Here is a 15,164-nt window from a genome sequence, read left to right on the forward strand (position 1 = left end):
AATTTCAACTTTAGGTTTACACCGTGCTTTGTTTCCGAAGTAGCTGCACTCATGAATATGCTTGTATGTGTCACTCGCTCGCTTCTTATTGTTTCGCTGCCTTCTCAATTGTATAATGCATGTTTTCCTCAGCGCTTTTTGGAGCTCTTCCTTGTTTTCTATGTACTGCGTTGACAGTCAGTTCACGTGATTACGTGGGAGGCGTAATGATGTCACACGAAACTCCGCCCCCCACGGCCATCGAGCTCAACCCCATTACAGTATATAGAGAGAAATAAGTTCCAGTTATGACCATTACGCGTAGAATTTCGAAATGAAAGCTGCCCACCTGTTGTAAGTAAGCCGTAAGAAATGAGCCTGCCAAATTTCAGCCTTCCACCTTCACAGGAAGTTGGAGAATTAGTGATGAGTGAGTCAGTGAGGGCTTTGCCTTTTAATAATATAAACTGCTCAAAAAAATTAAAGGAACACTTTGAAAACACATCAGATCTCAATGGGAAAAAGAAATCCTCCTGGATATCTATACTGATATAGACTGGGTAATGTGTTAGGAACGAAAGGATGCCACATCGTTTGATGGAAATGAAAATGATCAACCTACAGAGCCCTGAATTCAAAGACGCCCCAAAAATCAGAGTGAAAAAATTATGTGGCAGGCTAGTCCATTTTGCCAAAATGTAATTGCAGCAACTCAAAATTGTACGCAGCACTTTGTATGGCTCCTGTGTTCTTGTATACATGCCTGACAACATCGGTGCATGCTTATAATGAGATGACAGATGGTGTTGTGGGGGGGATCTCCTCCCAGATCTGGACCAAGGCTTCACTGAGCTCCTGGACAGTCTGAGGTGCAACCTGGTGGCATTGGATGGACCAAAACATAATGTCCCAGAGGTGTTCTATTGGATTTAGGTCAGGAAAGTGTGGTGGCCAGTCAATGGTATCAATTCCTTCATCCTCCAGGAACTGCCTGCATACTCTCACCACATGAGGCCAGGAATTGTCATGCACCAGGAGCCACTGTACCAGCATAGGGTCTGACAATGGGTCCAAGGATTTCATCCTGATACCTAATGGCAGCCAAGGTGCCTTTGTCAAGCCTGTAGCGGCCTGTGTGACCCTATATATATTATATATAATATATATTATATATATACTTGTTTTAATTTTGAGACTACAAAGTATACATCGCTTATAACAATGTCGCTTGGGTCTTGTTTGTAGCGCCCAGCTTACATATTGTGACATGTCGTGCTGCTGCTTGGACAGCTATGAGGAATGAAAAGCAGGGCTGTGGTGGAAACCACAGGAAAGCACTTTTTGGGAGTGTACAGGACATGTCTTCAGGAAGAGCTGAGCGAGTCGCGACTGTGCTGTGTGGGATAAGATTGTGCTTTTGTGCCAATCAGGCGGTTTAAACTTGCGCATCTGGTCGCCCGTTGTAGACTGAAAACAAGATGGCGGTGGTGTTGCTTCCTTTTTATAGGGTGCAGCTGCATGGGATTTTGATTCTCATATCACTTTCACATATTAAACGTATTGAAGCTCTATGAAGAGTATAAGATGGTCACACATGTAAGCTTACAGCTGACAATTTCCCACTTGTTCATATATTTAGATATTAGAATTACACAAAAGGCTAAATAATGTGTTAAAGAAGACCTCACTAACTGGATGAGCCTTCACTTAATACTATGCAGAAGAATCAATATTATTAGAATTAATATTCTACCTACACCTTTGCATCTTGTCTAGTTAATTATTCAAATTTATATAATTAATTTCTTCTTAAAAATAGCTTCAAAATAACATTTTTTTGGCAGTAGAGTGTTGTACTGTTTTAGCCAAAGATTGATATAGGAGAAAGTAGGGTGAAATGACACCTTTTATTTGCTAACTAAACCGATTACAAATGCAAGCTTCATCAGGCGTAAGGTGTAACAAAGAAAATGAAAAATTCTCTAGCTTATATTGGGACTGCAAAGTGATTTTTTTCTTTCATCTTAACAACCTTTTTATTCAAATGTTAGACAAAATTAATACACCTGAGGTGAACTAACCCTGAAAGAAGAGAACAATGAACTAATAAAAATGTAGAGATAAGATAACCATCACTAGAGAAAGTCCTATAAGTTTTTTTTTTGAAGTGCATTGTCTGCAAGATAGGCCACTGATGTAGTCAGCTGGTCAGTCAGTCTGTTAGTCCACATATCTGGTCATAAAACTCTTGTCTCTATTCAGACCATTTTGTAGAGTGTTGAATTTAAGCATACGTTTGTATTCCCATTCTCTCCACTCCTGTTGGGTCTTGAAATTACCCATAAGCACAGTGACCCTCAGATTCTTCATGCTGTGTATTTTTTATTTTTTTTGGGACTCAAAGAGATAACATGGGAAAACAATTCTTCAGAGACATACAATATGAAAGAGTATACTTGCAATGTAAATGATTATAGCTGAAGAAATGCTGCTATATGAAAAATTTTACAGGAACATAAAGGGCATTACAGAGGGTAGCGCTGCTGCATCATGTATCTGGTGTCCTTAGTTTGATTTATGGGAGGTTAGATTGGGTTAAGTGACGATTCCAGATTGGTCTTCTGTGGGCATTAATCTGAATAATCTCTGCAATGGACAAATACTTTGTTCAGAGATGCTGCCAGCTTTCCTTCTAATACTGCTAGGATAGGCTCCAGTACCCAATCTCCACTAATGACTCTGAATTAAATTATGGAAATTTCAGCATTTCACGAAATATTACACTGATGTAAAATGCAGGATTACTTTGAAACATACCATAGTAAATGACCCCATATATATTCAGTATTGACAAATACCCAAAAAAACTCCCTTGGTTTGGTGAATAAATATGTTACCAGATGTTATTCTGTTATTCAAGTAAAATAGTTTATAATCAGGACCATAAAAACTGAATAGAATTTACATTTTAAAGATAACTTAAAATTTCACACTGGTAATAGACTCTATGAAAGTAATTTATAACAATTAATATTTCTATGTGATGGGTTATAACTACGAAGTAAAATGCTTTGAAATGATGTAAATACTATAGATATTGAAAATTAAATTATTTCTGGATTCTTTACAAAGCCCTGGGATCTCCTTTGCACTGTAATAGAATGTATCAAACAGTGGGAAACTCTGCACCAATGAGAAGTTGATCCTCTTTAGAATTAATACCGTTCTGAATGCCCTTTCATGAGCTCTGTCTTAAGTCTGGTTCCCATTATTTCTTGAAAACCAATTACAGAGCCTACAATTTTCAAGCGTGGGTAGCAACCAGTAAAGAGTATCAAAAAATGAATCAGCCTAGCCCACTATGCATGTTGCTGCCACCCAGTATACTACATCTTATTAATATTTATTTTGTACAACACTTTGTACGGGTTTAGTGTAATAAATCATTTATGCAGCAAATTAAGAAACAACAATACAAAGCAGTGATTTACATGAATAATTCTAATTTTAAGAATTATCTTTTAAAAACAAATCAACGTGGAAAGTATATTTTTAAAAAAATACTAATATATCGGATGACACAATTAAAGCTCTTCTAATAAATTCTAATCTCAGGCTCTGTTCAGAAAACAGAACGTCACATGTAAAAATGGCACTGTTGTTTCTGTTTTGCAAGAAAACCTAAGACAGACAAATTTCCTGTTAAACCTCAAGGTATCAGCATCACATTAAAAGCATAAATGGAAAATGATTAACTTACTTGTACCAAGCTCGTCTTGCTTAACAAGATGGAAAAAAAATCTAAAACCACGATCACAGTTCCTTAGTTACATAAACCCTTTTGCTATGGTGGCTGCAGAATGCACATGAGGTGCCTTCATTACAGTGCAGAGATGCCCCCAGACATAAAAGGAAACAGCAGTTACCACGGAAACTGTGCAAAGCCACAGTATCTTTTAAACTCTCAATTTGTGCTTTGCTCATGTTGGAAGCATATAATTTTAATTAGGTATTGGTATTAAGGTTCATTTACTGGAAATTGCTTAATTTTATAAATGTGCTGTACCTGTATATGCAAAACACAAAATATTAGCTGGAGTGTGTGACTATTTCAAGCTAATCTGAACTACTGCTTAATAGAGAACAGGTGTTTAATCTAAACTTTTGGAGACCTTTGATTAGTGCATACTTATACTATAATACATCCATGCATTTCCACTTTTAAGACCACAGGCAGCTGCAGCATATCCTATCAGTACTGGGCCTACTTTAAGAACTGTCCTGTATGGAATCATACAGTAAGTCATTCAATTGCACTTTCAGTCACATAACCACATTCATTCATAGCAAATCTGCAGACATAACATTAAAGTATTTCTGTTGTGGAATAAAATTAGAGCACCTGGAGAAAACTGAGAAAATGTTAGCCACTATGCTATTGTGCCTGTCCATATGTAATAGTAATTTTTTTATTTAAAAAGTACTTAGAAAAATGTAGTTGTTTTCTAACTGAATGATTCCTTACTTATAATAATGAATACAACTGAACAAATTTTTTTTAGTCCAGATGCAGGCCTCTTTAAATTCCACAGAAACATAAAACTAATGAAAAAGAGAGAGTTGTAGGGGCCCAAAACTATACAATGATCTACCTACCAGTATTTGAGAAACCCAACTGAGTCTCAACATTTATATCAGGGCTGTGGACTCATCATTTTAGCACAACATGCTCTCATCACAGTTGATACAGAGGATATTTAATATTGCTATGTTATACTGATTTTACTAAATAAGTTGAAAATGTTACAAATTTAATTTATTCCCACTTGTTCTACCTTGGAGTTAATGTATTGTCACATATCTTCTGTGCAAATTAAATTGTCCTTATTTGCCTACAAAATGATTAATTTTAGAATGAGAATTTAGATTGAGGACAGCTTGAATTAAACTTAAAACCACGTTGCAAACACTCTATGTATGTACAATAATATTTTAAAATCTTCAATGTGATGTCTTTTTTTTTATCTATTTTTCAAATTTTTTATGTTTATGTTGCATTTTCTCACTCATACAGTTTCTGTAATTATTCTATGTAGCTCAAAGCTTTTTACTGGAAGTGTACCTAGTATATTTATTATAAAAGCTGCTTACTCTCCAAGTTTAGCCCAAATAGCTAGGGCGACCCGTAGCAGCACCTCAGATCCTTCAAAAAACACGGAATCCCAGATCTTTAGAACAGTGTGTTTGGGAAGACAAGTAGCAAACATGGTCAGGAACCACTGCATGGTGAAGACGTTGGTAAGTGGTGGCTCATAACTTCCTAAGAAAATGGAGGTAAAAAAAAACTGTTAGTTATTTAGCACCCTGAGCTTTTTGATTTACAGCTGCATTCACTTATAAGTATAAAATTACTTACAAAGAAAAACAGAGGCTTCACCTTACCAGTAAAATATATAATAAAAATACCTACACTCAATTTTGACTATTACCTGTCAAAATGAAGTGACTAGAATTCAGGGAGTTAAGATTACAGTATCAGAGTTATAAACAATGCCAGTAAGAAAATCATAGTTCCATTTAATGAAATTGTGACCTGGACTGTGGAAGCACAGCAAGTCTGTAGCCCTTTAAATTATATACATTTAATTGTAAATTTGAGAATGAAGGGTTTTAAACCCTAACCCCAAGGGACTAGCAGCTGTCAAAAACAACAGTTTATTTCTTGTAATGCCCAAAATCACACAAGAAACACCTCAATGGGGTTAAATGGGCCCTGTTTTTGACAGCCCCCAAGCCTTAACTCCCTAAGAAGATAAGGAAAAAAAAACTCGCCAAGAACTCTTGTAGAAAAAAAAATGGAAGGAATCATGGGAAAGGCCATTCAGAGAAATATGCACTTCCAGGTAGGCTGGGTATGCAATGTTGCACAGGTTTTCATGTGAACCCACAAGGGATTTAAAAAGATAGTATAAAATTGTCATAAAGAAGTGTTTAAAGTTTCAAGCAAATAAACTATGCACTTTTTGGTTTATGGGTTTCCCAGCATGTGTGATGCATTATGTATAATAGCAGGATTGAACAAATCTGTAGCCTGGATGCTTGGGACAGCCACTATTTAATTTTGAACAACCAAACTACAGACTCACAAAGCCCAGCGGGCTACCAGATGTTTCAGATCTTTGTTTCATGCAATATTTTTCTCAAAAACGATCTAATAAAAACAAAAGATCCAATTCTTCTCATGTGATTTTAACTTTGGTGTCACTTTTAAAGGCATCTGCTTATAGTGTACCAGACTGCCATAGACTGCCACAGTCTAACATGCACACAACCATTAGTGAGCATTATAACAAGTTTGTGCAGCAAGTCCAAAAAGCAAGCAAAAAAACAATAGCATTAGCTTTACAGCAACTGAGGCAAAATTGCAAGAATGCCAAAAGTTAACTGAATCCTCTCGCCATTTACACCGAGTGTAAGCACACTTTTTCAGGCATAAATCTTTACAACATGATGACCCACTTAATAGTCGAAGCGTGATACATTTTAATGAAGAATAACCCTGAAGGTCAAACTGATGATGTTTTTGACAGAAAAAGTAATTGGTCTGGTCTTGAAACATAATTTGAGAATACACTGTTAATGCAGTACTCAGTTCATTTTTGATAAAATATTCTATAACATGACATAATCCTTTAAAATTCATCTTTTTACTAAAATATTCCCTTCCAAGATACCAACCATGTTTATATTGCAGTAGAAGATGGAATGCTATGCATTCATGTACAAAGCAAAACAAATTTATAAATAAACATTGTTATAGAACGTTGTAGTTAACCCTCAACCCCATATATAAAACTGGACTACCAGAAAGCATAGTTGAACAACCAGGTTTGCAAAGCAAGTAGCCCAGCAGACTACAATATGCATTTTCACTTTGTCCACCTATGATCAGAGCCCTTATTATGAATATGTGTTTGTTCTGGTATATACTATATGTGTTTAGGATCCTGCATTTTACCATCAATAAAGACAGCACAAAATTCATTCAGCGACATACTACAAGAATGTAAGAAAAAAAGAACCTTGCATCAAGGAGAAACATAAAACAAATTATAACATTTCATTACAACTATGGCATGCTACCAATGGTTCAAAAGATTAAATAAATGCTTAAATTCATATGATGCTCCAGATTTTCAGGACAGAAAATTAAACAAGTCATTTTTAAGCTAAAGATTCTCATGGATTATTTTATAATACAAATTACTTACATAAAGGGTGTTGATGGACCTGCTGTTAAAGTTAAGGGCAAGAAACAAAACCAGTACTGCACTTCAGCTGGCGATATTAGTAAGAAAAATGTTTAATCAAAGATGCAGTAACTTCTTGTAAAGACAAAAGCAAAAAGGCATTAAGGCAACCTCAAACAAACAGCTGTAATAGCAGTCCCCAAATATGTTACACTATTTGGAGGCACAAAAGGCTATTCATCCAGAGTGACTGATTAGGTTTAAAGGCGGACAAAGATGGCAAGGATGCAGTAACAGAAGAAATGCCTGCCAAAGAGTCAGAAAAAAGAAACTGGAGATGAAGAATTGTGTATAGAGAGGCAAACAAATTGTTCCTTCGGTTATAAGGCTAATATGGTAAGAATTCATCAAGTTTGTTCAAAAGCAGTAATATAATCTATGTGAAAAAATGAGCTTTGCTCTCTGTTTAATGGATTAGGTCAGAAAAACCCATTTTGATACATGTAGTCACCTGGAGGGCAGCAGCACTGCTGTAGTATTATGCCAAATCAACACTGACTTTTGTCCCATCAGAACAAAAAAATACAGATTAGGCATTCCTAACCTAAATCTAATTAACCCTTTTCTCACATCCATATTTTTTTTTTCCCAGGAGGCATCATTGTCAGGTAAACTGTCTGCTGGTTAACCTAAAAAATTACAGAATCACAAAAGAAGAGATCTTTTCCCCGAGTTTCAACAGCTTTCCAAAGTTAACAGATCCAAACAATCAAAAGATAAAAGGCCACATGTTTTATATGACACTGCAACATTTATGTTTGTAGCCAGCACTTTACATTTGGCGAGTACATAAAGTTTACATGTGAGAGCAGGTGCATTCTAAATGGAATAGGACTATGTGAGGGCACCAGCTCTTAGTAAGTATATACAAATTAACATAACTTAAATGTTATTATCTTTTCTGAATAACAGTAAGAACCATACGTTTAAAAGCTGTATGTCTGTGTGTTATAGGAGAGGAACTTAATATACACACATACAACAATAGTGAAAAACCTTTTGAAAACAATGCAGTGATAAATGGTTGCTAGGAACACATAGATCAAATACTACATGATTATTTTATAAGAGTACTGTACAAATAAGTTACCTTTTATATTCATGCAGCTGCAGAGTGTGATTTATTCAACTTTACTTTTATAATAATTGTTCACAATGAGGTGGTCATATTACATTTGGCTTTCCCTCTATAGGTGCAAATTCTTATTTTTCCACAGACTATCCACAGTGTTTTCCAGGATTAACTTAAACAATCCCTCTCATTTGTCCTGATGCTGTTCTAGGCTTTCTTCAAAAGTGGTCTCCCACGTGGCCATATTATTCATCCTAGTCTTCTTCATCCAGAGGATCACCAGTTTGATTCAAGGTTTCTTATCACTTTTTTCCAGAGCAAAATCCCAACAAATCTTTTAAGAGGTGTTATTTCTGCTGCAAGTGTCTACTGAAAATTATGGAGCACAATTTATGATAACAATTTTCTCTCTATTCATTTTTTTTATTTTCTGAAGTACTTTCGCCAGGACAAGGTTACAGTAAGTACAGTGTAATACTGTTCAGCATGTTTTGATCATTATGTTTATTGGCTACTTGACTCACCTCCACTGTCTCTGTTGGCAGCCCGCTGCAGATTATCCAGGTGCTGTGAGAGATCGGGGAGCCTGACACTTAGTAGGTCTCGGAAAACAGCCATATCGACTGACAGAGCCCTCAGGTTGTTGGCAAAGTAGCTGTCAGGAAGCACTTTGTCAATCAAATATATCATAACCTGATTTAAAAAAAAAAAAAAAAGTATTTTTACCAGATTGCATTCTGAATCATCAATCATTCACATTTAAAGGATTTTTAAGTTTTCTTTTTTTGTTAAACATCAATGCATACAATGCAAAGGAACATTTTAACAGTTTCAACAAGAAAGGGTCAGTTGGCACAGAATAACGTGTCATTTCCTATTTACCTCAACTTTCTAAAATGCTATTATGTCAATATTTGAACGTTCCAAAGGTGCTACTCTGAACTACCCTACTTATTTTCTTCTGGTTATCTACACTTTTCAAATGCATTCTTTATCATGGCACCAAAGAGTGACAACAGGTTAAATGCAAGTAGGAATTTACCTGCACAGAACAATACTATTACTACTGTCTGTATAAAATACATCATGAGCTATCTTCTGTCAGTTCTTGCTGGCACGCATTCCACCTGTGATTTTAAAAAGTACTACTGTATATATCTAAGTGCTTTTCTGTATACTATGTTTGTATTTGTTTTTTTTTTTTTCCAACCAGGGCCTAATATTATTACTTCACTTGAGCTGCTTGTTGTTAAATATATTTCAACTCTCCATTAGCATAAAAGCCTAAAGTTACTACTGCCTAAATATACAGTGGATCTGAATAAATGCCTACTAAGAAAAAAAAACTTATAATTACTCTTATTCACTCAAAATCACTGCATTCTGAAAAACAACATCTCTATTACCATCTTCTAAAGAAAAACATCAGTCTTCATTCTGTTTAATCAGTGTTTGGCTTTTTTTTTATAAACTTGCACTTGATGCTCATCGTTAATTGGTATTGCAAGTTTAATGATGATATACAGGGGACAACTGATAGGCACTGATAAAAAAAAGGAAATTCGTTTCTTTCAGGTTTATTGCCACATGTGATGCACACCCAGTCTGCCAAAGTGATCGACAACGCTGTGACATTTTACCCCGTTTCTAACTACGCTTGTTTCACCAAGGTGACCCCCTTACCCCCACTCTTCTAATCATGCTCGATTCACGAAGAGGGGGAACCCACCCCACTGGGCCCCATACTTCAAATGCCGTCTGTGGGTTATCAAGAAACCTAAAAAGGCAAAACCTGGTACCAAGTCTATAAATGTTGAGAAACACAGCTATAACATAAAAACTAATCTACAGAGATAATAAGATGGTTATCTGAACGTATTTAAGGAGGGGGGGTGGGAAACTCAGCAGTTGCTACATTTGATGGTATGTTTGTCATTGCTCTTACTTAAAATGTCTGGAGTGCTGATTAAATCGTCAAGAGCAGCGCAGTGGCCACTGGGAATTGTTACACTAGACTCCAGATAAGAAGGGGGGGGGGGAGAGGGGGTATTTATGAAATACTTTTCGTACAGAATCAGTTGAGTGAAACTTAATATGCTTATAGCTACAGTGCCTGACAAGCACTAGTTGAGCATTGTTGAACTTGCTCCTTTCACTTTGATTCTGCAGACAGCCTTTGTCAGCATAAACCTGAACACCCCATTTCTCCAGGACATTGCTTTCAGTACTGGGGTGAAATGAGACATGAGCTGCGTTAGAATGCCCTACTTTTTTACCCCTAAATACCTATTAATTGAAATTCCTTTGTTAGTGGATACCCACTGAATTAGATGTAGCATCCTGCCAAATCTCCTCGTAATCATTATTATAAACAGGATGAGGCAGTGCTTTCCAAGACATTTCCTCTTGTTTTCCTGCAGTCATAGTGGGAGTGTGAAGATTCTCATTGCTTTATGAGCAATACAAAAGGAAACAATTATATCAGAGGTTCGTTTTGATTTCTAAATAATACATAGCGCTTAATTTATGTCTTACTCTAAGCTATCAGTGCTATCAATACTATAAGCAGGATAGGACACTATAAGCAGGATAGGGCAGTATTTTGGGGGGGAGGGGGTCAAGAGAATTTATACAGAAATAAGATTAACATTGTCAATGACAGGAAATTGGAATTTCTAGCCTGGACTGGCAACAAGTAAAATCAAAAATGCCTGGCAAAGTTACAATAATTCCAGATGGCCTCATGAAGACATTTTGAGATTTTTTTTTCAACTTGTAAACAAAATGATGGACAAATCACTAACAGATAAAGATAACATGAACAAGAACTACAACATGAATACTGTTTTGAAACAATAAAATAGTACTGGAATTACTTTTTACCAAAATTAATTGGCAAGTGTTTTTCTTCTTCTAATTCATTTAAGTAAATAAAAGCTTATAAACAACATGCCTTGATCAAACAAACTATGGAAGTTGAAAGCTACAGAGCCCCTCATTCTGGACAGAGAAGTGAAAGAGAAAAATAACATTACCTTTTAAAATATGAAGGAAGTTGAAAGTATCTGTATTACCAGATCATTAAAGAGAATTTTTTTTATTAAAATGATACACACTAAGAAATCTACAGATTTTTTTAAACCATTGTTATTATAATAAGCAGCAAAAATACAGTACAAACCTTTAGTGCATCACCTTCATTGCCCTCCATAACCTCCAGAATAAGAGCAGCCAGGACATTAAATCCTTGGCAGTAGCCAACAGTTTTATTCCAGCGGGCATATGCTAGAAGCACCCGTTTCAGCACAACTCTGTCCTGTTCAGCTTCTTGTCCACAATAAGAGCTATATCCAGTACGGTGGAGATCCTAGCAAAGTGGAAAAAACTTAGCTGGGATATTTGGACAAATATAGGCATATATATAATAGAGAAAACAATATGCATATATATTTAACTGCTAATTCTGACAGAATACAATATGCAATATATGATTAGTGATTTGCTTGGACATGGAGGCATAGTTAATAATTATGACAGGAAAGTAGTCTCTAGAGCCATGTTTAAGACCAATTTATTAGCACCACTGTATATGTAATCTGTTAAATCAGATTATCTTCCCTTTAGATGTTTCAACACGTCCTCTGCCATCTCACCTCAAAAGAAAGCACTATTGCTCAACTAAGTTTCAGCAAAAACTGAGATCTCCTTTCAAGAAAAAACATACATAGTGTAGTAGTGAAACTACACTGAAAAGATGGGGGCTCACAGAAACAGAATTCTGCTGTCGTCACCAGGAAGTGTTCTGCTTACAGGGTTCAGAGATAGTCTCTGCACGGCTGACTCAAGGAACTCTCCATTTAGCTCACACTACAAGGCAATCACTTCAGAGTCAGATGTTGCAGGTTTTCAGCTGGCCACTGGCAGTTCACCGTAGTGCAAATCTTAGGACTGAGATGCTTTATTGTGTGAGTCCACAGCAATTCACATATAAACAGCCCACATTTTTCAAACCAAAATGTACACAAGGCATTAAAGTGGTAAATTTAGTGAAATAACTATACTTCTCTTTCAATATGTTTCTGTATAAAGTAAGGCATACCTTTACTATCTGTATACCCATTGAGTCATCATCAGGATTGCTCCTCTCATTGAAGGTAAACCTCATAGTCTTGTCCCAGTCTATAGAAATGCTATGAAGATACTGATCTGCTAATGTCAGCCAAACCTAAAAAAGAAAAATTCCAAAAAGATCAGATATATTTCATAGCCTGAGCCTCTCTGTATCGGAAATAGTCTATCTGTTACAACATGATTTGTACAAGAGACAAGAAAAAATGCAATGAAACTGGACATCTACCACAGCTATGGCTAATCAAGTTATTATATCACCAACATATAAAAAGTATCACTTAGACATGACACATTTAGCAGAATGGTGGCATGGTGATGCAACAGATCATGCTGTTGCCTGACATATTTAGGAATCTGGACTTCATTACTTGCAGAATCAAAGTCTGTGTGGAGTCTGTGCATTACCCAGTGTTCATATTTGTTTTCTTTGGTACTCAGACTTTCTTAAATATCTCACATGTGTGTGTGTCAGGTCAGTTTACTTCTCTAGTATGAGTGTGTGTGTTATGTGATATGAAGAGACAAGTAACATTTAGCCATCAGCTCTTGAGTTCACACACAATATGAAGAATGTATATAATGTATATATACTTATTTTTTTTAATTTGACATTGTGCAATAATTTACAAATGTGAACACAATTTAATGTTTAGTATGTATTTTTATTCTTTTACCATCTTTATTAAATAACTAGCTTTGTCAAAAATGATCTATTAACTTGTTCTTGTCTATAAAGCATTATGATAATCTTTTATAGTACTGCAAAATTATATGATTATTCAAAGCTTTGAAATCTTATGAACTGTAATTTAATTACAAAAAGAAATTTCTTAAAATGCATAGCATCATTCCAATATACTAGCAACTTTGAAATTTTAACAATATCTGTAATTGTATGAATGGAAAGTGTCTCCATAAATACAAGTTTAAGTTGAATTTAAACAGAAATTTCAACAAACTGGCTTAAAAATTAAAATAAATAATGTAGTAACTTTTTACAAAAAAAAAAAATTACGTGAGCTAGTTTTATACACCTGTGCTCTGTGTTAAATAAATACTGCTTATAATGTGAAACAAAGTAAGAGTGAATGGCATAATAGCACGAGAATGTGAGAAAAACATTCAGAAAATTAAGACTATTAACACTATATGATATATCTACATAAGTATATAAACTCCTTCTAATTTGAATACTAAGTAAGATTTGCACAGAGTGTGCCGTGTTAAAATTGTGGGTAACTGTTAATGTGGCAGAAGAACCTTCCAGTGAATGTCAAAGAATGGATGTTGACATTGTGGGACCAATGGGCACTGCCAGAGATTAGCAGTATTGAAACCACACGAAGGAAGCCCAATGGCGCCTCAAAACTGAGACTGATAAATTACTGTATTTATTTTTTCCACACTATTGTATATTGTATTTTATGCTGGACAGTTTTTCTGTACTACATGTTGGAATATTAATGTGCACAATGTGTTTTATACTGCTATTGTTACTTTTCATTAATACTGCATTTTTAAACTGCTACTAAGGGATAAAATGAGAAGTCATTGTATGTGTAATATGACAAAAAAACTATAAAAATAAAACTAAACTAAAATATTTCATTACCTTTTAAATTAAATGTTTTTAACTAAGAATTAATACACTTTTATGAAACATCTGAATCTACTGTAATTCATATTAAGGTTGTAATTATAGTACATTAGTGACTACTCTTTATTTACATTTAAATTATTTGACTTAAATAAAACACCTAAAAAAGTTTAATGTTTATTCAGTATGTGTTGTAGTAGTTTAGCAAAATAAATGGCAATCTGAAATTGTAAAAATACTAAAGTTCAATGAAAACACAAAATAATAAGACAATGAAACAATGAAGATAAAAATAATAAGCGGGATGCTTACTCTTCGCCTCCACTCCTTCGGTATCCCTGTGGGCAATCTTGCAACGGCTTTAAGAGCATCGTACCACTAAAATTTGAAAAAAATAAATAAATTGAGGGTTACATGGTGTTGTTTAAAAAAGCTGCATTTGCTACAGTTTTTAAGCTACTATCAGTTTTAACATTAATGAGTGAAGTTAAACAGAAATCTAAAAATATTCAATTGATTTTACTGTACATCCACTTAATCCTTTACAATGACATGGGTACTTCTGCTTACTGTGGCAACAACTGGCCTAAAGCATGAATCAATTTTGAACTCTGAGCAGAGACCACCTGGGTGGACTCATCCCATCAGCTTCTTAATGATAATTTTGTCTGTGCCCCATGAGATTCTGAAAGCTTTTTGATATCTTGTTATACCCACTTGTGCTTTTCCACAACTTTATTTTGAAGTTTTTTGAAAGCATATGTGCACCCATACTTTGTGTATCTTTAAGATGTGGAAAGAAACTGGAGTAGCTGTAAAAAAGAGGCATAAGGGCACAAGGACAGTGTATGCACTCCTCAAAGACAGCAGTGCAAAATGTCAGACTTATCTCATAGCTGTAAGGTTTCAATGCTAACCATATCAATTCATCCTCCATCCATCCATCCTCTTCCGCTTATCTGGGGTCGGGTCGCGGGGGAAGCAGCTTGAGCAGAGAGGCCCAGACTTCCCTCTCCCTGGCCACTTCTTCTAGCTCTTCCGGAAGAATCCCAAGGTGTTCCCAGGCCAGCCGGGA

General features: G+C 35.4%; 1 protein-coding gene across 5 annotated transcripts in view; it reads right to left on the reverse strand.

Moving 5' to 3' along the window:
• tbc1d30 (TBC1 domain family, member 30) overlaps positions 1 to 15,164 on the reverse strand; it is a 122,679-nt gene that overhangs the window by 59,609 nt on the left and 47,906 nt on the right. For all 5 annotated transcript variants that reach the window (XM_039770030.1, XM_039770029.1, XM_039770033.1 and 2 more), the window contains 5 exons: positions 14,402 to 14,467; positions 12,461 to 12,586; positions 11,543 to 11,728; positions 8,886 to 9,054; positions 5,131 to 5,299 (listed from right to left, as the gene is read on the reverse strand). In XM_039770030.1, coding sequence (XP_039625964.1) covers positions 5,131 to 5,299; positions 8,886 to 9,054; positions 11,543 to 11,728; positions 12,461 to 12,586; positions 14,402 to 14,467 — 716 coding nt within the window. The remainder of the gene's footprint in view (positions 1 to 5,130; positions 5,300 to 8,885; positions 9,055 to 11,542; positions 11,729 to 12,460; positions 12,587 to 14,401; positions 14,468 to 15,164) is intronic.

The sequence above is a fragment of the Polypterus senegalus genome, chromosome 11 (genome assembly GCF_016835505.1).
Source record: "Polypterus senegalus isolate Bchr_013 chromosome 11, ASM1683550v1, whole genome shotgun sequence".
Classification (NCBI taxonomy): Eukaryota; Metazoa; Chordata; class Cladistia; order Polypteriformes; family Polypteridae; genus Polypterus; species Polypterus senegalus.